Raw genomic sequence first — 26,771 nt, 5'->3', positions numbered from 1 at the left:
ATTCTTCTTATTCTCTTAATTATAATAGAAAAATGTCCATACCATATGTTGATATAGAACTATAATCTAGAGAGAGTACCTCTTCGAAACAGTTGTTAACTGGTAACTAAATTAATAATTTTGTCAGGTTCGCATTAAGTTGAGTTGACTTTGTTGGGTTGGCACCAAGTTGAAGATTGAAATGTATTTATCGCGGAAAAATTGATTGGGCACTGCTACTTCAATCAGAGCTATTCCTGGTAATATTATATTACTAGCCGTCAGGCTCGCTTCGTTCGCCATATCCGTTTAGTCTGGACCCCCGACTGGATCGTCCTAACATATGATAAAAATGCTCAAATGCTAAAGATGCAGGCGAGCGAAGCGAGCCGGCTGATCTCATTCTTGGACGATCCAGTCGGGGGTCCAGGGGGCGGAGCCCCCTGGCTAGACGGATATGGCGAGCGAAGCGAGCCTGACGGCTAGTCAGACTATAGAATTATTCATAGTCAATCAGCTGACAAGTGGATTATTCATTGCATGCATTACTCAGATGTCTGGCCATGTCTATTTCTATAAGGTAGGGTTTCAATATTTATATGATGCGTGCTAATAAGTATCAATATTCTCATATTTGGAAAACAAATTTAATAGGTGATTGGAAATAAAATGAAAATGATCAAATGAACTGAATAATGCTAAAGAGATTATAGTTAATATTCTTGATTGAAAAAAAATTAATTTTAAAATAGTTGAGAAATATTTTTATCAGATGGAAAGATTATCACGGAACTGGAAAATTATCATATGTGATACAAATTCAAACGTGAACTGAGTTAATCAACATAATTGAGTTTTTGATCTTGGAGGAAACAAAAAACAGTTTTTAAGAGTAAATTATGATTCAACTGTGAATTGTGATCCAACTGAATTAACTAGAACAGGTGACATCAGATTCTTGTGGATGAGAAAACTGCGTGAGGTCTACTGTTCACAAAACTACTAGTATTTTAATTTATGTAGACTTGGAGTAAAAGGAGACTAGAAGGGTAAGTAAGGTGATGATTATAATAAGAGAAATGATTGGAATATGTTCAACAGGATGTAGGGACTTGAAAGTGAGAGGAAAATAGATGCCAAGCAAGAATAGATAAAACTGAAGTAGACGAATAAAGAGGTGGTGATAGGCAGAGGGAGAGAGATGTAGAAAAGAAATGGAAATACACATATATATCGTCAAATTCTACAAAGATTCTACAAAGATTCTACAAAGAGATTCACGTAGAGGTTGAGGCAGAAATAATGACTCAACATATAATGAAAAGTGGAAGTAAAAAGGAAGTCCTATATGACAAGGAATCAAATAAAAAATTAGATTGGAGATTATAGCTGGGTGATGGAAAATAAAGAGCTAAAATTGGGAACTAAAGAGCTGAGAGATCGAAGAATCAAAGATAAGAGGGACTTCGAGATGTGATAAACATGGACATGAGATATACTCTGATACTGTGAGAGATGAAGATAGAGATATAATAAATCAAGAAGAAGTAGGGATGAAGGAAAAACCAAAAAAGAAGTGTTTCTCAGAGAAAAGGGGAATCATAGAGTGTGAGAAAATGAGAGGAAATAGAAAGAAACGCGAACTGCATTTGTGCTGCCGAAGTTGGAGGACATTTGAAGTGACCAGGGAAAGAACAAGATGACAGTGATGGATTGGTAACGGGGGTCAAATCATAGTGGTGGTTGAGGTAGGGGGGTCGATAAGGAGTGGTGAGAGGGGGAGAGGTTGTAAGGCTCGAGTGGCCACCAACAATCAGAGTTCAAGAGGCTGCAGAGCAAACTTTGGTCTGAGTGTTCACAGCTGGAAGTCCAGCTTCCAAAATGTGTGATACATTGGTTTGCTATATTATTTCAAATAGGAAGAGCTTATGAATTTACTCATTTATCTACTTACAGAGTCAACTATCCACAAGTATTTTAAGCCTAGCTAAAATGAATGATAATATAGTTTCTATTTGTGATGATTTCATGAATTGATCAATAGAGAAATTATAAATAGCTGAAATGAAACTTGATAATGAGTAGCTGATATAAAATGAGAGAACTGAAACCTCAATCACCTGTTAAATTTATACTAAGAACCTACTTGCTACATACATAATATGTACATAATATAGCAATAGTTGTAAATATCCAAATAGCAATATTAATCCTATTTCTGATGAATTTTTATTCATCGTGATATCTGAATTTTTACGATCTGTATCAGTGTGACACTATTCAATGAACAATGTATATTTCATGAATGAGGATACTAGCGATTTGAATTGTGAATGAGTATTATTATGAGTAGAGCTGCAAAAAGAGAACGGTTATTATGGTTCAGTGCGACTTCTCTTTTCTGAGTTTTCTCACATGAGATTAATTTTGATCCTGGATCAGTGCAATCTTTAGTAGAAGATATATGACTTCCTGCTCAAATGATAATTGATTGAGGATGGATAATTTATTGATATTCGGATGGACACGGTAACTCGTCGGTCCCGGATGCCTGAAAAACATTCGTTAGGTCATGTCAGAGGTCCTGAATTTGATCAGTTGCGACCTGAAAACTCTGACACCAGACCTGAGCCAGCCAGGTCACTCGATATTATTATTATCTATTGTGGTGCTCTTCCTGGGGGAGTCACTCTCACCTCCAAGGATAGGACAACACACGTAGGGTGATGTAATGCTGTATTTAAATGCCTCACGTTGGGCCGGCAAATCATGTGGTGCGTTTTTTAACGGCTTCACACATGTAGGGTGAATCTTGCACTGAGTCAGTGGTGTAGTGGCTATAAATTTTGCAATGGCGTGTGAGGACGCTGAGTGAACACCAGACTGATTGACTCACTACAAGACTCAATACAATTGTCGGAATCGCGGGAGGCCTAAACGCTCGCTCACCCTTGATTCTTCTAATGACAAATTGTATTGTGATGAAATTTTTATAAGTAGTGTAGCGGACGCTAAACACTGAATACGGATACCTTAAAATTATTACCTGTGAAGAATGAGCATACAAAATCATACAGGTCGAGCAAAAATCCCGATGTAGATAATTTACGGGACTGCGTCTCTAATAAGTTCTGAAGGATTAAAATACGGTATTTGGACCAAATATCGTTCAGAATATATTTCGAGATCAGAGTCTTGTCGGGTTTTAAGCTCTATTGTAGGAATTTATATGATCTATGGCTGCCACTGCTGTACAATTGATGTGTTCGCTCCTAAGTCGAGGTAGGTAACAGATAAAAGCTGATATATGAGCAGGTAAGGACAAAGAATAAATATCTCGATCTGACCCCACTCGCTACATCCACTTAGACCTGTTCCAATATCCAGCTTTATTCCAATGATCGTATTCGATCGGTTCTTGATGATATAGAACGTATCAGACACAATAATTGACAGGCTTAAGAAATAATCGAACTCAGAAAGCGAATTAACAAAACTGAAATATATTACAATAAAATATGTAATCATACAGTGCAGATCCAGAATTTGATTTACAGGTTGATAATAATTTAGCATTAATAGAATAGTTAAAAATTTTCTTGTGCTTGCATGATACCATGCGTGATTCAACAGAATTTTACAATTGATAAAATCTAACAGTTTGAAAAAAATAGTGAAAAATGAATTATAGAAAATATTTTTTAAAATGTTCGGGGTCGTGGTTCAGGCAGCGGAGGATAGTTAATCAACTACAAATTCTTATAAATTAAATGTGAATAAATTCTAGGCTCTTAAATGCTAAAGCGCTTGTCGGCGTGGCCAATAACTTAACGAAGAAAAATTTATGTTTTTCTGCACTGAAATATTTTCGAAGCGTAGATTGGGGCCCCTTTTAAAACTTATAACTCACGTGAATTTCCTTGGCGGTCGTGGTTTTCTTCTTTAGATCAAAAATCGTTTGATCGGCGGCAATCCAGGCTTCGGTTTCAGCACGTGGGGAATTTTAATTTAAATATCTCCTTCACCGAATTAATTAAGGGATAATTTACTTTAAGCTTTTAAATTTATCGATTGATGAAAACAGAAATTTATAAATAACAAATAGATTGGCCTAAAATATCGGCTCACAAATAGAACATTTAAAAATCGAACAAGAAATTTTCACAAATAGGTCTTTGGTAACTATAAAAAGAGATCTACACGGTAAGGATTTCAAAAGGGAAGTGCTGCTCTTTTCTCTAAGCTTTTAGGCTAGACCTTGCTTCTCAGAATCTCAATGTAATAATTTGCATAAAAATTTGCCATTGGTAGAACGCTTGTGACGTAAACATGACGTCAGTGGCAAGCAGTAGAATACAATTCCTTTAATTACAATAATAATTTAATTTATGTAATTCTTAAAACTGCTTAATCTTATAGACATAGTTCCTCTCATACAATGTACATGTGCTAGTGTAACTGATAAGGCAGGGTTGGTGTCTGATAATAGATTAACATGTGTTGCTTTCAAACGATCACCTTCTTGGTGCTATTTCTATGCACTGTGATTGGCTTAGACCTGCCAAAGAGATTTAATTACCATGTGGTTCAGTTGAATTAAATTATTAATAATTAATATTCTTGTACAATTTTTATTAGGTTGAGATTATTATAATTAATTTCTGCCATTTTATCAATAATATAATTTCATGCTATGACCTATTTAGTTACAATAAGACCTGACGCATAATACAATTTCTTAAATAATAAATAATTTCAACAATAATACATACATTTTATTTTTTATTTTGAAATTCTTGATCCTTTATTGATAGTTTTATAATTTTTAGGAATGATATTTTACCTTGCATGAGAACCGGTATGATATTTGACAATGCTTTGAATCAGTCAGCTGCGTTCGAACTGTTTTAAAAACATCTGATCGATAGTAAACAAGTGTAACCTCAAAATCGGTGAGCGATTCATAAATAATTTGTGCTTTATTCGCAAAATATTATAATTTTATTGAATAATTTTCCTAGAAAAATATTCAGTACAGAACGGTACTCTTATCTAATATACAGTTATTGATAAGTAAGCTTTATCGCTCGGTCGCTAACTATTCCTTTAGCAAATTCTTTCATTTTAAAAGGTAATCACAATTTTTCTCTCTTTTCATGAGATCTATTTGAAAGATTCATCACACAAAAGCCCCCAGGATATTTTAAATAGGTAATTGGGAGACGAGTCGAAACAATGACTATTTGAAAAATCCGATATTGTGATGAATACACTATTTCATCTCCTTACTTCTACGAAAATTCAACACTTAACACTAAAAACAATATATCGTGCACTTTTGGCTACGAGAAAATAAAAATAATTGATTGTTCCTTCCATTGGATACAATCGAAATACAATAATTAATGAGGTCTCTTAGGATCCTTCATTAAAACAACTCCACAACTTCCATTCACGGGTGGCTTATGAGCAGACCCATAACTATAACAACTATACAAGATTTCACATATTACTTCTTAAGATTTGAATAGTATTTGCAACAAATATAGACTTTCATCATTTTTTCATAGTTATTACAGGTTTCGACTCTTTATTCTGGCTTTTACATAAATTGGGTGAGAGTGTGATTTAACTTCGGTGACTTGACAATCGTCTACCGTTTGACTCGAGCAATTTCTTATTTGCGCTTAGTACGTTGTGTACAAACAGGGTTACACTTGAAACGGCTTTCTTGATTTTTATCAATGCTGGTTACAAATATTAAGTCCTTAAGATTACATTTATCAATTTGAATTACAATTCATGATCTTTTGATGCAACAGTAATAAATTTCACATTTAAAGGTAAGAATTTCATTTTCTTTGGAGTTTTTTAGAGATACATTCATATATGACATAGAACATGCGCATTTCGTGCAAATTAACATAAATATATATTTTTGGTTGCGTTTTTGCTTATGATTTCACATTAAATAATATGTTACATTAATAATTGAATAACGATATTGCTTGGATTCTATTAACATTGACTCTAGGATTTCGTACACATTGGTTGGTGGGACGAAGAAAATTATCGAACAGGCTTTGGTTCTGAATAGATTTCTTGATCGATTCTGTATTTCGAGGTTATATTTACGCATTTTTTCAAATAAACTTTGTTTATTTTCTTTCCTCCTATTCACTACTAACTTCATCTGATTTATAATTTATAATTATTTTCTGTGGATAATACAATTTTTGTTTTTGTTTTCCAGTTGGGCGGATATAACCAGGCGATTGTTTCTGTGATGCTTGTAGCATGAGGCGGATGGCTTGATTAGGTTGGTAAATTTTTAAGGTTGTTTCGTAGTTTTAATTTCTTCTGTTATTAAAGTTGATTTCGATTTTCTTCATTTGAAGTGAATTAAATAATATTTCCTTATTGGCTGAGATGTGGTGAAGTTTAGGTTATGTTGATTAACTAGGCTGCAGTAGAAAGATGCCAGTCTGCTAAGATATGATTCGATGTGTAGGCTGTGATTATGAAAAGTTTGATGATTGATATAATTCACAACGTAGCTTCCAAATTAATTCAAAAATTATTCCTTAAGCCCCCATCTAAATTTGATTCGGTGTCATTCAAGGTCCAATTCCAATTTGCAACTATCCGTTTTACTAAACTCGGCTTAAAACGAATGTGCCGGTGGTGTAGATCGATTCTTACAAACTCGTTTCCTCTTTGTTGGCCGGTAACATGCGGTTTGATATCCTTAAACCTTACATGCCGGTGGTGTCTGTGGGTTTTTTCGAATAATCTTTTTCTTTTTTGCATGCCGGTGTACAGTCTGTTTGATTTTAACCGGACATGACTGCGGTGGTTGTAGGCCTTTCTTGCTATGGTCTTCTTTTTTCCTTGCATGCTGGTAGGGAGTTTGATGTGGGATTTCAGCCTAACATGACGGCGGTGTAGATAAACTCTATTACTGCTTCTTCTTTTCCGTTGAACTGCTATTTTGCTTGTGTGTAGTTTTGATTTGTAGGTTTTTAGTTTCAGTTGTGATTTTGATTTGTTGTGAATTTTTGTTTTTCTATTGTTTGGCGAACTATCTTCATGAGTGCTGGGTTTTTCTGTTGCAGGTGCTGTCCTCGGTGGATGGGAGATACGTGCGGTCGGCGGTCCGGGCTGCTCTTCAACGTGGTGGGCAACGTCCTTGGACTCCTGGTGTCCGGCGCGCGGTGGTGCGGGCTGTCCCTCTACCTGATGGATGACGTCCTCGGCTTGGCGGGTGATGTCGTCCGGCTCCTCTTGGCATTCTGCGGGCGGTGATGCGGGCTGTCCCTCTATGCCATGGATGACGTCCTCGGCTTGGCTGGTGATGTCGTCAGGTCCCTCTCGGCGTTCGGCGGCGTGCGGTGCAACTTCAGTCTTGACATTCTCGGTAGGTTGGTCTCCCTTATATGTGTCATGTTCACTTGCTTGTTTTATGACCTCTCCTTCGAGTGTGTCTGCTTTCGCATGCATGGGCTCGATCACTGGTCCAATATTGATTTTAATTGTTTGACACTCCTCCTCAATTTGCTGTGTTACCGTCCTGCTTTCCTCTGCTGCTTCCTTCAACTGTTGTTCCAGTTCTTCAAGATCAAGACCTTGTTCATATGCTATCCGCACCTGTCGGACGTCTTCAATTATTTCTTCATTTGCTTGTATGTTTCCTTCAACTGCATTTTTTATTGCTTTCAGGATGGCGTCCTCACCCAGCGTGATAACGAGCGTAGGGTCTTCCTTTGATCGTCTGCTTTCTTCATATGCATCGTAGAATGCTTTCAGTCGGAGGCTCACTTCTTGCAAGGAAAGGGTGAGTGTGCGGTCCTCAACCGGCGGCAATGGTTCTGTGACGTTAGATGTGGGCATCTGAACCTCTGGAACGGTGGTACATGGGCGTTTTTCCCGCGCGACATCTTCCGTCCTTGAAGTCGCCGATGTGGGCTCCAGGATGCGGTGTGGATCTTCCATAGTTTATCGGATGATATAAAGATGCAAGTGTGTTGAAACGACCGCAAACATGTGAGGTTATGTGAAACGATTATAAGTGAATGATCAGAAATTGAAATAGTGTGAAAAATTGTTCAATGAAGAAATACAAAAGTGTGATTCGATAATATGTTCAGTGATGAAGTGAATCAAATTAGCAATATCGTTAACATAAAATGATAACAACATAAAGGATACAAAATGGATAATGCGATGACAAAGGTACGCCTCTTACAATTTATTATTATTATTATTATAAATATTTTACTTTTATAATTTCTTGCCGCAATTCTATATATAGGGCTAGTATTCTTCGCAAAATTTTATATAAAAGCAGTGATGCTCTGCTTGAATTCCACAATATATCCGTGATTTAATTTTACTTCCCTCTTTATGTTTTAAAAATTTAAAAATATAAATAACTTCAATCCTCTTTTCTGTAAATTTTTTAAATTGTTTCAATATAGACCTAATATTCTTCAAATAATATGACCTTTCTTATGGTATTTCTTAAACCTATGACTTATAGTATGACCAATTTTCGAATAACACGATAATAAAATTCTGAGTTCGATTTTTTCTCTAAAAATTCATCAATCGATAAATTTCTTTTCTGTTCAAAAATTGGGTATGGTGCTTCTTGTTATTTTATATAACAGTGAACATTTAATATTAAAATTGAAGAAATTCACAACCATGAATTTTTCAAAAAAAAAACTTTCCCGTTGTCAGCGCTATAGTATACTGAGCAACTAAATAATCCTCGCAGTCGATTATCCACCTCTTCAATGCCTATCACTGTTGGGCGCCAAATCATGTGGTGCTCTTCCTGGGGGAGTCACTCTCACCTCCAAGGATAGGACAACACACGTAGGGTGATGTAATGCTGTATTTAAATGCCTCACGTTGGGCCGGCAAATCATGTGGTGCGTTTTTTAACGGCTTCACACATGTAGGGTGAATCTTGCACTGAGTCAGTGGTGTAGTGGCTATAAATTTTGCAATGGCGTGTGAGGACGCTGAGTGAACACCAGACTGATTGACTCACTACAAGACTCAATACAATTGTCGGAATCGCGGGAGGCCTAAACGCTCGCTCAACCTTGATTCTTCTAATGACAGATTGTATAATGATGAAATTTTTATAAGTAGTGTAGCGATCGCTAAACACTGAATACGGATACCTTAAAATTATTACCTGTGAAGAATGAGCATACAAAATCATACAGGTCGAGCAAAAATCCCGATGTAGATAATTTACGGGACTGCGTCTCTAATAAGTTCTGAAGGATTAAAATACGGTATTTGAACCAAATATCGTTCAGAATATACTTCGAGAACAGAGTCTTGTCGGGTTTTAAGCTCTATTGTAGGAATTTATATGATCTATGGCTGCCTCTGCTGTACAATTGATGTGTTCGCTCCTAAGTCGAGGTAGGTAACAGATAAAAGCTGATATATGAGCAGGTAAGGACAAAGAATAAATATCTCGATCTGACCCCACTCGCTACATCCACTTAGACCTGTTCCAATATCCAGCTTGATTCAATTATTCCAATGATCGTATTCGATCGGTTCTTGATGATATAGAACGTATCAGACACAATAATTGACAGGCTTAAGAAATAATCGAACTCAGAAAGCGAATTAACAAAACTGAAATATATTACAATAAAATATGTAATCATACAGTGCAGATTCAGAATTTGATTTACAGGTTGATAATAATTTAGCATTAATAGAATAGTTAAAAATTTTCTTGTGCTTGCATGATACCATGCGTGATTCAACAGAATTTTACAATTGATAAAATTGAACAGTTTGAAAAAATAGTGAAAAATGAATTATAGAAATATTTTTTAAAATGTTCGGGGTCGTGGTTCAGGCAGCGGAGGATAGTTAATCAACTACAAATTCTTATAAATTAATATGAATAAATTCTAGGCTCTTAAATGCTAAAGCGCTTGTCGGCGTGGCCAATAATTTAACGAAGAAAAATTTATGTTTTTCTGCACTGAAATATTTTCGAAGCGTAGATTGGGGCCCCTTTTAAACTTATAACTCACGTGAATTCCTTGGCGGTCGTGGTTTTCTTCTTTAGATCAAAAATCGTTTGATCGGCGGCAATCCAGGCTTCGGTTTCAGCACGTGGGGAATTTTAATTTAAATATCTCCTTCACCGAATTAATTAAGGGATAGTTTACTTTAAGCTTTTAAATTTATCGATTGATGAAAACAGAAATTTATAAATAACAAATAGATTGGCCTAAAATATCGGCTCACAAATAGAACATTTAAAATCGAACAAGAAATTTTACAAATAGGTCTTTGGTAACTATAAAAGAGATCTACACGGTAAGGATTTCAAAAGGGAAGTGCTGCTCTTTTCTCTAAGCTTTTAGGCTAGACCTTGCTTCTCGAATCTCAATGTAATAATTTGCATAAAAATTTGCCATTGGTAGAACGCTTGTGACGTAAACATGACGTCAGTGGCAAGTAGTAGAATACAATTCCTTTAATTACAATAATAATTTAATTTATGTAATTCTTAAAACTGCTTAATCTTATAGACATAGTTCCTCTCATACAATGTACATGTGCTAGTGTAACTGATAAGGCAGGGTTGGTGTCTGATAATAGATTAACATGTGTTGCTTTCAAACGATCACCGTCTTGGTGCTATTTCTATGCACTGTGATTGGCTTAGACCTACCAAAGAGATTTAATTACCATGTGGTTCAGTTGAATTAAATTATTAATAAATTAATATTCTTGTACAATTTTTATTAGGTTTGAGATTATTATAATTAATTTCTGCCATTTTATCAATAATAGAATTTCATGCTATGACCTATTTAGTTACAATAAGACCTGACGCATAATACAATTTCTTAAATAATAAATAATTTCAACAATAATACATACATTTTATTTTTTATTTTGAAATTCTTGATCCTTTATTGATAGTTTTATAATTTTTAGGAATGATATTTTACCTTGCATGAGAACCGGTATGATATTTGACAATGCTTTGAATCAGTCAGCTGCGTTCGAACTGTTTTTAAAAACATCTGATCGATAGTAAACAAGTGTAACCTCAAAATCGGTGAGCGATTCATAAATAATTTGTGCTTTATTCGCAAAATAATTATAATTTTATTGAATAATTTTCCTAGAAAAATATTCAGTACAGAACGGTACTCTTATCTAATATACAGTTATTGATAAGTAAGCTTTATCGCTCGGTCGCTAACTATTCCTTTAGCAAATTCTTTCATTTTAAAAGGTAATCACAATTTTTCTCTCTTTTCATGAGATCTATTTGAAAGATTCATCACACTATGTATATAAATTAATGTCTGTTTGTGTGTTGACATGGGATACATTGACTATTCTTTTTGGCGGTACTAAATTCGCCGGGTAAGCTAGTAATTGATATAAATTGATTGATTTACTACAAATCAATTATTAGAATCATGGCCAGATTCAGCAATTTTGTGCTTCTGGGCCCAATATTTTTCCGCCCCGACTCTAAATCAATTTATTACATAAATTCAGTTACTTACCGAAGAATTGAAGTCACAGCTATTACGAACAGTTTTCTCCATTCATCTGTGAAGGGAAATGCAATAAATTAGATACACATTATCAAATTACAAGTAGCAACATACTTTACTTATAAATCCAAGATAACTGCTGCATAATCAATTACATTATTGGCAAAGTGACTGATATTATATAAAAAATATTTTGAAACAGAATGATAGTGGACATACATCACAATCACGTTCAAAGTAATTGTAATTGTATCAACAAATAAATAAATGAATGAATAAATAGAGTCATCATAGATGAATAAACAGGTAAAACAATAAACTGGTAGACTAGAAAGGGTTTGCTCTAGGAAGCAAACGTGGACTCCATCTCAACCATGATGAATGATTTTCAATAGTACCAACATTCAAATTGAGATTCAAATCTTCTCACAAACAACTATTCATACACATAGAACACTATGAAAGTACATGATAAAACACATGCATGAATAAACAGGTGAAACAATAAAATGGTGTGATTAAAAGGGGTTTGTTTCAGAAAATGCACCGTAGTTAAACCGCTTTGCAACAGAAAATTGAATTTATTACACCCTGGGAAGTAACTATCTAGTATGAGACGTTGGAAAAACTGTATATATATTTGTGACAATCAACACATTCAAATTTGGAATAGAGTGAAACTTCTACTCACAATGAATTCTTGGACACAATGGAAGAACACAATCACGTATCAAATTAAACACATAGATCAATAAACAAGTGAAACAATAAACTAGTGAGATATAGGGCTTTATTTTGGAAAACATACCACCGTTGAACGGCTTTACAACAGAAAATTGAATTTATCATACCCTAGAAATGAACGAGGAAATGCCAGAAAAGCAGTTTATATATTTGTGACAGTTCAGACATTCAGATCTAGAATAGAGTGGAACCTCTCACAATGTAAAAGTACAGAATCAAACACAATGAGAAAAGTACAGAATCACATTTTAATAAAATAAACACATGGATGAATGAACAAGTGAAACAATAAACAAGTGAGATTTGAAGGGCTTTGTTTTGGAAAACACACCACAGTTAAACCTCTTTGTGAACGGAAAACATAATTTTCGTTCAATCTCTTTGCAACAGAAAATTTAATTTATCAAACACTAGAAATATAAAATGAAACTAGTATGAAACACTGGAAAAGCGGTTTATATCTTTGTGACAATTCATAAGTCTACACAGAGACAATTTCCAGGTACGAGTTATAGCAGTCTATTTGTTGCTGACAAAATTTGATTGCAATTTAGAGAGATTATTTTCGCGAGATTGCACTCTCGTAGCTCCGGAATTATTGCGATGTCAGCAAGTAAGCCAACTCGTTCTGGTTGTGTCGACTTTAATTGAAGAGAACGATGTGTGGCAATCTCATATAAAAAGGAGGTAGAGAATGATAAGAGGATTTGGGAAAGGAGACAGTAAAAAGATAAAGGAAGAGAACGAGAGAAGGAGGAATATGAGGAGTGGGGCGAGAAAGATTATATGAATAAGACAAAGTAAAAGAATAGATGGAAGAGGGAGTTACAGAAAGAGAAGAGGATTCCGGAGAAGGACAAGAAAAGATAAAAGAAGAAGTTATAGAATGAGAAGAGGATTTGAGAAGGGGGAACAAGATGTGAGAGAAAACCGAGATAGTAGTTGAGGTGGAAGAAGAGCAGAAAAGAGAAAATAATGGGAAGAATATGGAAAAAGGAACAGAGAGGATGGAGAAGACCGGGATAGGAAGAGATGCAAAACAAAACTGGAAAGAGAGGGTGAGGCCGAAGAAGAAAAAATTCTGATTGGAACTGCGGCGCTGAATAATAGAAAAAAGATGATCAATAAGGAGAGTATGGAGACTAGTAATATTGAAGAAGATGAGGAAGAAAGGAAGATACAAATCTCAAAACAGTGAGGAGTCGATAGAGGGAGAGGAAAAAGATAATCAATGGAAAAGCTTGAATGAATATAGAGTTGAATGAGTAGGAGACAGGAAAAAATGAAGGATTACAAAACAAAAAATGTTAGAATGAGCAGTACGAAGGGAAGGAGCAGGTACGCTATGATATATGAAGAAATACACGTGGAATAAGTGGGAATGGGAAGGTTCAATATGAGAATAAAAGCTGAGGATTGAAGGAAAACACGTAGATAAGGTGGAGGTAGAAGAATTTGGAAACTAATGAAGAAAATAAGTTGATAAGGAAATAGTAGGTAATCGTGATTTCCAAAGAAAAGGATAGAAAAAGGAAAGTAGAGTAAGAGAAGGGAAGAGAAATACGATCACAATATGATGGGGAGGGGAAATTCAGATAGATGGGGAGTGTAGAAAAACAAATAAATAATAAGGAAGAGAATTGGGAAGAAGAGTAAAACACGCAAGGAGACAATACAGTAGCAACGATATTTCGTGTTGATTAAAGGGCTCAATTTCTCTCTCCATATAGTAATGCTCTCTCACTCAGACACATTGGAGTGGGTGGCAACGTTTTATGTGTTACTCAGTGGACACTTAATAAGGGTGGGATCAGGGCTGACTGCTCTTATATGACGTACTAAACCATCTGAGGATGAAACTTGTGAGAGAGGGGAGAAGGAATGAGTGAGAGAGGAGTGGGTGTGTCAAGGGGTGTATGAAGGGAGTTTTCATTGACAAGGGGGGGAGAAGGAAGACCATTGTTGCTGGAGGGGGAGGTTAGGGAAGTGACAATTGGGCAAGATTTACAAGAAATATGAAGATTTAGAAAAATTACTCGATGAGAAGAGCTAAAAGGAAAAATATATGCAATTGTTCTACTATTTTCATTCATCCTTCTGTTATTTATCGTATTTAACTTCATTTATTGTGAAATTAAGCTGATTTGAGTTTAATTCGAGAATAAAAGGGAGTAGAATAGTGGGAATTGGAGATGAGAAGGAAGTTTTTTACATTCAGTGATTCATTTGAAGTATTATATCAACCTTCAAAATTCAAAATCATTATTCCTGGATCAAAAATCAAGTGAAGAAACAGTTGTGATATCATTACCTTAAAATTTGGACAACATTAACTTTTTATCAAAATTTTTGGAGAGAAATAGTACAGGCTCAGACTATTTCTTCTTTTAATGTCATAATTATATTATGATTGTAGTATTTTGTACAATAAATGAAGGATGTTGAAAATGTGAAAAGTGATGGAAAAATAAAAATGGAAGAGACATACAAGAGGAGGAGGAAGTGTAAAATATGTAAAATGGAGTAGAAAAAACAGTGAAAGGGCTTTTTTGAACAAATAATGAATATTAAAAGGAGGAAGTATACTAAAACTTATAGTGCAGTACAGTAACAGTAATGGGATAGAGGAATAATTGGGTGATAGAAGATGGTTATTGGTGAAATAAAAGTACAAAAATATACTGCATTGTAACAGTTTCATTGATAGTTCTGAAATTTCACCAAAATAGTTTTGAGTTCGATGACACTATATTATCATTGAAAGTTTCCCTGCAAACATGTAACTTCTTATTCAATCACAAGCTTTTCCCAGCAGACTATTGTTGGGAAAACTCATAACTATTCGGCTTACTTTTCTGTCGGGCGCTTTCCCGAAAGAATTTGATAGTTATGCGGCAAAGAAAAGATGCGCGGAAAAACGAATTTTCATCTCGCGGAAAAGTTTACTGGCGAAGTTTTTCATTCATCCACTTCATATCTGCATTAGCATGAAATTTGAAAGACTACTAAAAAGTTTCGTTGGTTCGGGCAGCCAAACCGGTTGTTGAAAGAGGCAAGATTTAAAATTTAACGGGGAAATAAGTTATTCCCAGCGAGGGGAAAAAGGTCCCTTGAGACACTGGGTTAAAGCAGACCATATCTTCCAACTTTATCTTTAGGGCTTGTATTTTACGGCTGAAGGATCCAAGTTTTGATGAGTGCCATCCTCAAAGGAGTCGATCTCTTGGAATTGTGGAATAAAATTGGTCTTTTATTAGAATTTGATTTGTTATTGTCATCATATTTTTAGTACGCTGAAACACTGATCATAGTCTTCGTTGTCTTATTTCCATTTGATTATGGTCTTGTCATCATTCTTTGTTATCTTCATAACAATCGTAGTTGTTATGTTTATTGTTATTTTGTAATTTGATTGTGATTGTTACCATATTTTTCGTTGGCCAGTTTTGCTTATATTGCAGATATATGTTTGTTGCCGTTTTATTAGTTGGGTTAGATATTATCAACAATATTTTCTCGTTGAATTGGATTACTGGAAAAGTATTCTTTCTCCTAGTCTATGTTTATTCCAGCTTGCCTGGAGCAGAGAAATTGAACTCCCTGTTCATCAGATTCTGTTGAGATGAAAACATTTTGATAAACAGTCAAATAAGTTGCAGAGCTCGTGGTAGTTTTATGATTCTACATTGTTTCCGTTATAAATATATTTCCACTGCTGCTCTACAACTAGACGTTCATAAGATTGAGTACCGGTTGCACAAAAGCCGGTTAAATTTTAGTCGTGATTAATTCCACGAGAACCAATCAGGAAAGTCCTTCTCTGATTAGTTCTCGTGAAGTTAATCACGGTTAAAATTAAACCGGTTTTTGTGCAACCGGGCCTGAGTCTTTCATTCATAATATCAAAAAGTCCTTCTCTCATTGGTTCTCGTGAAATTAATCACGGATAAAATTTAACCGGCTTTTGTACAACCGGGCCCGAGTCATATATTCATAGTATAGGGACATTCTTCTTTTGATCAATTCCAAAACAATAAAGGAATTTCATTTTTCACATCCATTCAAGTCTCCTTTATCTACTCTGCACATGAAACACTGGATTCAGGAATCTAGCAAGGATTAACTGGATTAGATTTTCAAATTCTAACTTTTAATCTTTCAGTAGACAATTAAATTGCGGTAAAACACTCCCTGACATAATATAGGGACCCTGTATCAATGAACAGGGTAGACAACCTAGTGATCATCTCTCTGTGTCATTGTGATGATTTGAGTTCTTGTTTGTGAGAGGGAATAGTTTAATATATAGTAGGACTATGTCAAACTCGTTACTTCCTCTCCATTTGTGTAGAAACAATATGATGTTATCCGATGATCTATATAAAGGTAAGAATCGGCTTATACACGTACAGGATAGGAAATTCACAAATGACGCATCATCACGTCTGAATTACTCAACTGATTTACATGAAATGTGTTATTTAGATTCTTAACGAGGATGATTATAGGCCTATTTGAATTCTTCAATAACCCATTCCAGTGGGCCAAGTTTTTGATCAGACCATTGCGGAGCATGAAGAATATTTCAAATTCTTCAAGATTTCAGTAGGTCAAGTTTTTGACTAGACCATTGCGGAGCACGGGTTTCCTGCTAGTCTTAAACGATCGTTGATATTAATAATAATTGGATTGTAATGATGAAAAATATTAAGACTACAGAAACAGTAATAATAGATTTTTGCTACAAAAACAAGATGGCGACACAAGAAACTTCTGAAATTGAATTATTAGTTCATTCCAGAACACTATCTCACATTGATTGAGTGTTGGGACTCGGAACTCTGTTGGAAACTTCGAGCAAAAATCAAGTAGAGACGAAAAGACCCAACTAGAAAAAGTTAGTCGAGACACTGCTATGATTGGATTCACTTTATACTGTCAGCATTCCTGATAAATAACATCAATGCTGTTCATTTAACCAATGCTGACAGATTAATGTTGTCCCGTTGTCAATCTTTACTCAGTATGTCGAAGCCCCTGGAGATATCTCCCTAGAGATACCCCCCGAGAGATACCCCTCTGGAGATACCCCCCTCGAGATGCTACCTCTTGTTCTGTCCTAATTTACAACGTCCTCAGGGAGGTCTCCAGTTTTCAACAGTTTCTCTGAGATTTTCTTCCAATTTTCTTCATTCTCAGAGGGAAGTTTCGATTTTATCGAAGAAGTGGATATGTTTGCACGTATTTCTCTTCCAGTCAAAATATGTTAGTCTATCAATAATAATTTTATATCCGACAATCGAAATTTATAGCAATGATTCAATCTATGTTTATAACAATAATTGAATATATCAATTCAAAAAACTAAGTTGCTCTAACATTCGGATATTGCAGTGAGGAAATTAATCATGTTAGTTCAGACTCCTTCCAAATGAAATCACTTCATTAAACTCCATTCTCATAGAATACATTGAACAAGACTTACTACAATACCTATTGAATTTGACAGAAATATAGTTTTGAATAGCAACGGTTCCATATAGTCAATACCTCCAATGTAATAAAACATTCTGAGATACTAGTTTAGGTTGTTACACCATTATCAATATCTAGGAAACTAGAAGCTTTAACATTGAGAATATAAAATTGTGTACGTCAAACCCTATGAATGGTCATCAGCTGTTTATCAATGAACGTAGAGCTACGCTGTCATTGGCCGAGGCTAGACACGCCCAAAAATTCCAAATATGGTCATGAGAACCATGAAATCTTTATAGTTTGCAATTTGAGTTCTGAGTTTTTGAGTTTACGTCAAACGTGTATTTTAAGCTCACAGTTGGTGAAGCTGAGATAGTATTCAAAATTCAAGTCGAGTCAACAGTAAAACTCAATTCAGATGTACCCAGTGAGTATAGAACTAAATAAATAATTAATTGTTAGTCTTTTTCTATACTCACTGGATATACCCAACATGATTCAATACAAAGAAATTCATTGATAGAACCTTTCCAAGTGTATTTTAAGCTCACAGTTGGTTAAGCTGAGTTAGTATTCAAAATTGAAGTCGAGTCAACAATGAAACTCAATTCAGATACATGATTCAATACATAGAAATTCAGTGATAGAATCTTTCAAATGTACTCCGAATACATCATCACAATAATTTATTAATACAAAGGGACTCGTGAAATCTACATGTAGAACAAAACTTTGTTCGCCGTTATTAACGTTAAAAACATCAAACAGCAAGTTTCGCTAGGGAATATTCCTGATACCACAGATTAAATGAGTAATACGATATACTTCCTTTAAGCTGATACCAATGTACCAGACTAGTGGTAAAAAAGGTCTTCAGGAACAGCCCAGGAAGGAGAAGGCTGAGAGGACGTGGCTGGAGGATGTGGAGGACGATATTAGGAAGCTGGGTGTCAGAGGATGAAGACGTAAGGCTGCCGATAGAGACAAATGGAGAGGTTTTTTGAAGGAGGTCAAGGCTCTGGATGAGCTGTAGTGCCAAGGAGTAAGTAAGTAAGTAATGTACCAGACTACATACCCATGTATTCTAGGTACATTTAGTGATACTGATTCTACGGATACTTGTTTACATTGATCGAATCTTGGTTCCGAGTTTTCTTCAATCTAAGAACAGATTTTGGAATAAATTGACAAAAATACTCATTCACATTTCTCAAAATTTCTCCTATTAGTTCAGTGAATTAGTTAATGAAATGAATTAGTTTTGAGAAGAGTCCTAAATTATTACAAGGGAGAATTTCAATCGTTTATTATAATAAAGTATAATGTTCAGTAGAATCGCACAAATACAGAGAAATTGCCCCAGCTTATTCCATATAAATACTATATAACAGTAAAAAGTCCATAAAAATATGTGACATGAATTTATACTAGTACTATACTAGTACTAGTACTAGAATATATAAAAGCGAAATGGCACTCACTCACTCACTGACTGACTCACTCACTCACTCACTCATTCGAAGAACTAAAAATCTACCGGACCAAAAACTTTCAAATTTGGTAGGTATGTTCAGTTGGCCCTTTAGAGACGCACTAAGAACGGATTTGGAAAAAATTTAACTCTAAGGGTGGTTTTTAAGGGTTTAAAGTTCGTCTATTAGCATGTATATTCTTCTTATTCCAATCTCTTTATTATAATTGAAATGTCCATATCATATGATAATATAGAACTATAATCTAGAGGGAGTACCTCTTCGAAACAGTTGATAACTGGTAACTAAATTAATAATTTTATCAGGTTGGCATTAAGTTGAGTTGACTTGGTGGCACCAAGTTGAAGATTGAAATGCATTTATCGCCGAAAAATTGATTGGGCACTCCTACTTCAATCAAAGCTATTCCTGGGAATATTATATTACTAGCCGTCAGGCTCGCTCCGCTCGCCATATCCGTTTAGCCAGACGTTTAGTCTGGACCCCCGACTGGATCGTCCTAAAATATGATAAAAATGCTCAAATGCAAAATTCAGGCGAGCGAAGCGAGCTTGCTGATCTCATTCTTTGACGATCCAGTCGGGGGTCCAGCTAGATGGTTATGGCGAGCGAAGCGAGCCTGACGGCTAGTACCAGATAAAAATACTAAGAAATTTTCAAAAACCACAGATTTATTGATACTCTTAGAAAGACCGGTTTCGGTTGTTACACCATTGTCAATCTCTAATAAACTAAAGCTAAATACAAGAGCAGCAGAATTTATACTAGTAGGCGAGTACTGCTATTGGTCAAGGGCATGAACACCGGCCCAGCTAGACAGTCTCCTCCCACTTAACGGTGTCAGAAAATGGCGGCTTAAGCAACAGACTCGCCATGATAACAAAATTTGAATTTGAATTTATACTCTACTCTTCCTGTGAGTAATACAGTCCAATCATCCACATTCTCGTATAGTAGTAAATGTTGTGGTTCAAATAGGCACACTCCCACCTCTCCGCAAAGCATTACTCTAAAATCGTTGAAGGTAATCTTATTATTTGTAACAGTGAGAATAATACAAACGACATTTTGGAACACTAACGAGCGAGACAATGCTGAACCAAAGAATGAAATTCACTCAAATCTGTCAGCGTTCGTCATTAAGATCACAACAATGCTTTCCATTGAAACAATGCTGACAATATAAGATAGATTTCATTATAGTCAGATTCACTTTAATCTGTCAGCGTTCGTCATTAAAATCAGAACAATGCTTTCCATTGAAACAATCCTGACAGTTCAATATAGATATCATTATAGTCAGATTCACTTTAATCTGTCAGCATTCGACATGAAATCCCAACAATGCTTCCCATTCAATTAATGCTGACAGTATTAGGTGAATAGTGAGATGTGAGATTTGATTCAAACTGTCAGCATGACGTCATTAATCACATCAATATTACACCTTTAACTAATGCTGACAAATTGAAATGAATGTGTGACTATAGCAGCGCGCGCGGTTTTAAGCGAATTTGAAGAGAACGGAACGGAAGGTGGTAGAGCGATGAAATGTCGCACAGCCACCAGTCTTAATTACTAATGTGATCTTCCACTCTATTCCCCATTTCTGAATTGCTGGCTGACATTGTTTTCCTTGAAGGGTAAAGACGAAGAGAGTGTGTGTGTGTGAGAGAGAGAATTGAGATAAAAAGAGGAAGAAGAAGGATATGAAAAAAAACGGAAAGAATTGAAAAAATAGTGAAAATACATTAAAATTGGGAAATATAAGGAAAATTACTCTCTTAAGGAGGAGTAGAATGGAAGAGCAAAATGTACATGAAGTAGAGGAGAAAATAGTGATACATTCATTTAGGAGTAGAGGAAAATGTACATGGAATAGAGGGAAAATAATGGAAACCTCATTTGGGAGTATAGGACGAAAACGAATGAAACAAGGGAACAACATAATAAATTCAGAATAAGAGACGGATGAAAGAAGCCGACTCAAGAGATTCAAGAGAGAAAGAGAGGAAGAGAAGGTGACAGAAACATAAAAGATGAAGAATTGATGAAATAGTGAAAATACATTAAAATTGGAAAATATAAGAAAAATCACTTTCTTAAGAAGGAGTAGAATGGAAGAGGAAAATGTACATGAAATAGAGGAAAGTAATGGAAACCCCATTTGGGAGTATAAGACGAAAACGAATGAAACAAGGGAAAAACATAATAAATTCAGAATAAGAGACGGATGAAAGAAGCAGACTCAAGAGATTCAAGAGAGAAAGAGAGGAAGAGAAGGTGACAGAAACATAAAAGAAGAAGTAGAAAAATGAAAGAAGAAGAAGAAGAAGGAGAAGAAGAAGAAGAAGAAGAAGAAGAAGAAGAAGAAAACGATAAATGAACAGCAAGAGAGACTAATAAGATTAAGGATCAGGAAAACATGAGGAAAAGTGGAAAACCCCCAAAAGGAGCAGAATAGAGGAACGGCGATTTGGAATTGGAGGTGACAGTAGAAAAAAAGAAGAAAAAATAGGAAAGGCTGGTGGGAAGGAGGAGAGAAGATAGGAGAGAGAATGAGTGAAACAGAGAAGAGGGCTACGCCGTTTGTTAGAGTGCAGAACGATTTTTGGAGCAGAATCACCTTCAATCCTCAAAGCTGCTAAAATCTCCTTTAGATCAAAGCTTCTGATCCTCTAGATCCCCAAATCATTGTCAACTGATGACTGGCTTGATCCTGTTCAAAAATCAAAGAAACAATTGATTGCAAGGCCAAAAAAGGACGAACATTTTTATGCTCGAAAACAGGTTTTCTTTTATTTCGTCCCTGCATTGACGGTTGACGTTTACTTTGGCATAAATCAAACAATGCATATTGCAAGTTCATTATTATATCTTCACTTGAAAATTATCAATAGGCTATAACTCAAATTTTGTCAGAAACAGGATTTTACTCGTAGTCTAGTATCATGATTCGAGGTTCATAATAATACAAGGTCTACATAGGCGTTTCTCCTCACTGAACTTTTACAACGGTTTCGATCTCCAGTAAAATTGTTGAAATAAAGTGATAAGCTTCTGGTTAACAATCTTTGCTTAATTGACCGAACGCAGTGAGGTTTATGTTTTAACTCGGATTCTCTTTCGTCTGTATGTATGTATGTATGCAACACATTTACGGCCAAACGCGTTAATAGAATTCTATGAGATTTGGCATGACTATTACTTTTTTAACTGCGCGTCGATGAGTACACAAGGTTTTTTTGAAATTTCGCATTTTAAGGATAATATGAGAGGAAAAGGAATTTCCTCCCCACTCCGATATAACTATATATCATCTACTTTGAAGAAAGGTTTAATGAGATTATAGAATTATCCATAATCAATCAGCTGAGAAGTGGATGATTTATTGCATGCATTACACAGATGTCTGGAGAAGCCGGTGAACAGGTGACACCAGATATTTGTGAATGAGAAAACTGCGTGAGGTCTACTGTTTACAGAACTACTCGTACTACAAATAAATAAAATAATCCTTTATTGATCATTACTAGAAATTATGATCTCCATTATTTCTTCATCATCCATGTTGCTCCAACCCAAATTTCCTCAAATTAATTCGTGAATTCCAGGATTTAGAACGATAACATCTCCTCGCGTTTTGCAAACTAATACCCCAGGGCACAGCAGATTACACCGATACACTCCCCGGCAACACAGCATTCAGCATCCAGTATTATTTGTAAGGGAACGCGCATCTTTAGTAAATAATCTTCCTGGAGAAACGCCAGAATTGTTTCTCTAAACTGTAAGAGGATTTGCATCTTTGGAGAAGCGGAGCTGCTCTGGTTTTTGTTTCTCACTGCATTCTGCTCCTTATAATATTATATGAGAAAGAACAGAGGAGCCTCGTATGACAGCACGTCAGAAAGCTTGAAGGATATTATCCCACTTGACATATTATGTCGGGAAAGTGATATTTGACATTGCTGAAATATTTCTTGATTTCCGGGAACCTCTCCGATATTGACAGAGTGGAAAGTCGGTGGACTTATGGAGTCCTGTTATTCAACGAGTTCTTGGATTACATGTAACAATTTTAGATTTATAGTATTATTCACAGTACTATTTACAGCTCCATTCACAATACTCTACCAATTATTGCAACCTACTCTAGAACATGGTAGGCCATAGTGGAGTAGGTCAATTTCCACACAGAAAACACTAAACATGTAGAAAACAGATTATAAGAAATGTTTATTGTAGCTAACTATTGTATGTAATTATAAACTATCTAATTGTTTTTGTAATCGATGTAGTAGTTTTTTGGGAAATGAACATTCATTTATTTATTTAATGGACAATTACCAACTTTACCAAAGTCAAGTTTACTTATATGTTATTGTTTTAGTTGTTGAAGATATTGTATTTTTGTGAAATTCAGACTGGTCTACCAATTTTTTGTGAAATATTTTATCAATTATCAACCAATGGATGCAACCTACTCTAGAACATGGTACGCCATAGTGGAGTAGGTCAATTTTCACACAGAAAAACCTAAACATGTGGAAGACACATTTAGTCCAGTCAATATAGACATAAAAAAGGGGGTGTGCTTGCAATTTATATTGTAGTTCTGATTTCTTAATATATTATTTGAGTACATAAGAGAAGTCCAGAACCAATTTCTTCATGCAAAATTTCCTTGTGCTAGATACAGAGTGGCCCAAAAACCTCGTATTTTCGGCTCATTTTCCAGTTTTCAGCTATTTCTACCAAATCTCGTAGTCGGTCAGAAAAATTTACTTTTGCCTTTTTTCTAGATTATGAGATTCTGAATGGAATGAGATCACTCGGAACTTCTTACCTCCAATGAGTACTGAGTTATGATTTTTCAAAAATGAGTGGAATTTGAAGAAAAAAAATCGATTTTGATGAATTTTAGTTTTTGATCAACAATATCTTCCGATTGTTAACATTTAGATATATAATTCAAAATCCCTTGGGCGTATTTTTGTGCTCTACAATCTGAGATCAGGTAAAGCGCTCTATCTCATATAGATTTCCAGGTACACCTGACAACAATGCTCCTTGTATTGTGAAAAACACCTAATTTTCAGCTTCAACCATCAACTCCAACAACATTGCCTTCACATTGATGTTTCGCATAATGACATAAGTACATAAATACGAGGTTTTTGGGCCACTCTGTATCTTCTTCTTCTTACAGCTCAATCGTTTGATTGGTTGGCAGCCTTCCATCTAAATCTGCCCATTGCTACTCTCTTCCATTGTATATAGTTTATAACACCCAGATCCTTCGTCAACTCTGTATCTAGCACAAGGAAATTTTGCATGAAGAAGTTGGTTCTGGACTTCTCTTATGTACTCAAATAATATATTAAAAAATCAGAACTACAATATAAATTGCATGCACCAATGTATATAGTGACTGGACTAATTATAATGAATTTTCACTAACTAACTATTGTATGTAATTATAAACTATCTAATTGTTTTTGTAATTAATGTAGTAGTTTTTTTTGGGAAATGAACATTCATTTATTTATTCAATGGACAATATTACCAACTTTACCAAAGCCAAGTTTTCTCATATGCTATTGTTCTAGTTGTTGAAGATATTGTTTTTTTTTTGTGAAATTGAGACTGGTCTATTTCAGATTTGTAAAGTTTTTTTTTTTGGAAAATAAAATAATGTGAAATAGTGACCATATAGAACAGACCATATAGAACGAAGTAGCACAGACTGAATTGAGAGCTTCAATAGCTAAAGTGGATTTTATGAATGGAGAAAACAGCTTAAGGAAATTGAACTACCGAATCCAATCTTTTATATTACTGATTGTTAATTGAAAACCACTATCAATTATGAATTAACTATGAATAAACTACTATAAACTTTCAATGAACTACTTACTATGAATGATGAGAACCATTCTAATGAATTAGGGTAGGCTAACTGAGTCGAATATTGTATTATAGTAGGGTAACATTCATGCTGCTAAGCCATGTCTAATCAAATTAATTGCACTGGTTGGGTGGAATCTATTAGCGAAGCCATGTTTACCGCATTGATTCGGCTTGATGTATGGTGTGTCAGGGTTGCGTTGGATATCCGTCATGGCGTGGACCATACCAATAATAATTGGTAATTGGTAATAGGTAATTGGTAATCGCTGCTACACGTGCAATATCCAGTAGAAGGCTAATGTACAAGTCGTCGCTTTGTAGGAATCATCATCAGTCAGTGAGTTTCAATGAAGTCTATTGGATTAAGCTGCGATAGTATTACAGATTGCAGATCAGTCATTTCTATGTAATATCATATGTATTATGGAACAGTTAGCTAGCCTATGGTAATAAATTGTTGAGGTTGCATTCTTACCGAGTCGATAATGAGTACGTTCTATGGGATGAATATTGTCGGATTGGAACAGATAAGGATTTGGAATTTGTTTTTTGGGATGGGTTATTCAAATATAAATCAAATCATTTATTTGCCATACAATAATACTTATTCAAAACATAATAAAAGAAAATAAACAATTTCATAATCAAAAAGTATGAAATAATAAAATAAAAATTAAGCATAGATAATATCAAAATCATAATTAGATACTTTTCATGTGTAATTTGACATTACCAGCAAAAGGAATTAAGCCTTGCCCGCTGGTGAGAGTTGCAATCAGCTAAGTTATGCTTGGATAAATTTGTTACATTGGCTGTTTCCTAGTTTTATACAATAATAGAGAAAAAACCACACTTTAAATTATGTTTTTAAAAAATTAGATGATGCTTTCAATTGAGAAAAGAAATAGTTGTCTATTATCCAATTTTTTAGTAGGCCTATTTTGTAATTAATTCTTGCTTCTAGATCAAAAGGCAATTCATTCATGAATCTTGTACATAATTATATAAATGAGCTGTCTTCTAACTACTGTTAGTTTTGTTTTATAAATTTCGTATTTATAGGTTGTATTTGGTCTAACATCATAATACTGAAATATATTCAATAAAAATTTGTTTTTATACTTAATAATATACTTTGCTAAATTTTTCAAGTACAATATTGCCCTACAGTCATCACATTAAATTCTTCAAATAGCAGATCAGCTGGATGCAATCGAGGTTTATTCAATATTGTTTTAATAATACACTTTTGAGTGATAAATAAGTTATTCAAATATGGATTGTATGACTAACACTGACTATCTGATTGAATTTAAGTAAGTGAATTGATTTGATTTATATCTATTCGGAATTATAAGGATGTTATTTCAAAGTACTTTACTGGACTTTACAGTACTTTAAAGACTACTTCTATTATCCCAGCTCACTTTCTTTTACATCATCATACGTCGCTTACGTCATAACAAGTGATGCTTTATCTCTATATCAATAGTCACGGGTCATGAGACCCGTTAGACAACAATCAATGAAGAGAAACTTCGTATAACTAACTCAACCAGATGAATGATATGTGATAATATTATCTTATTTATCCATA

General features: G+C 34.9%; 1 protein-coding gene across 1 annotated transcript in view; it reads right to left on the bottom strand.

Annotated features, from left to right (window-relative positions):
- LOC111058695 (serine-aspartate repeat-containing protein C-like) overlaps positions 1-7,971 on the bottom strand; it is a 55,035-nt gene extending 47,064 nt beyond the window's left edge. Inside the window, exon 1 of the mRNA XM_039436577.1 lies at positions 7,216-7,971. Within this exon, the coding sequence (XP_039292511.1) occupies positions 7,216-7,971 (756 nt within the window). The remainder of the gene's footprint in view (positions 1-7,215) is intronic.
- Between the last annotated feature and the right edge of the window lie 18,800 nt (positions 7,972-26,771).

This window comes from Nilaparvata lugens, chromosome 10 (genome assembly GCF_014356525.2).
Source record: "Nilaparvata lugens isolate BPH chromosome 10, ASM1435652v1, whole genome shotgun sequence".
In the NCBI taxonomy this organism is placed as follows: domain Eukaryota; kingdom Metazoa; phylum Arthropoda; class Insecta; order Hemiptera; family Delphacidae; genus Nilaparvata; species Nilaparvata lugens.
Note: the sequence above shows the minus strand (reverse complement) of the source record. Positions and strands in the feature narration are given on the sequence as shown.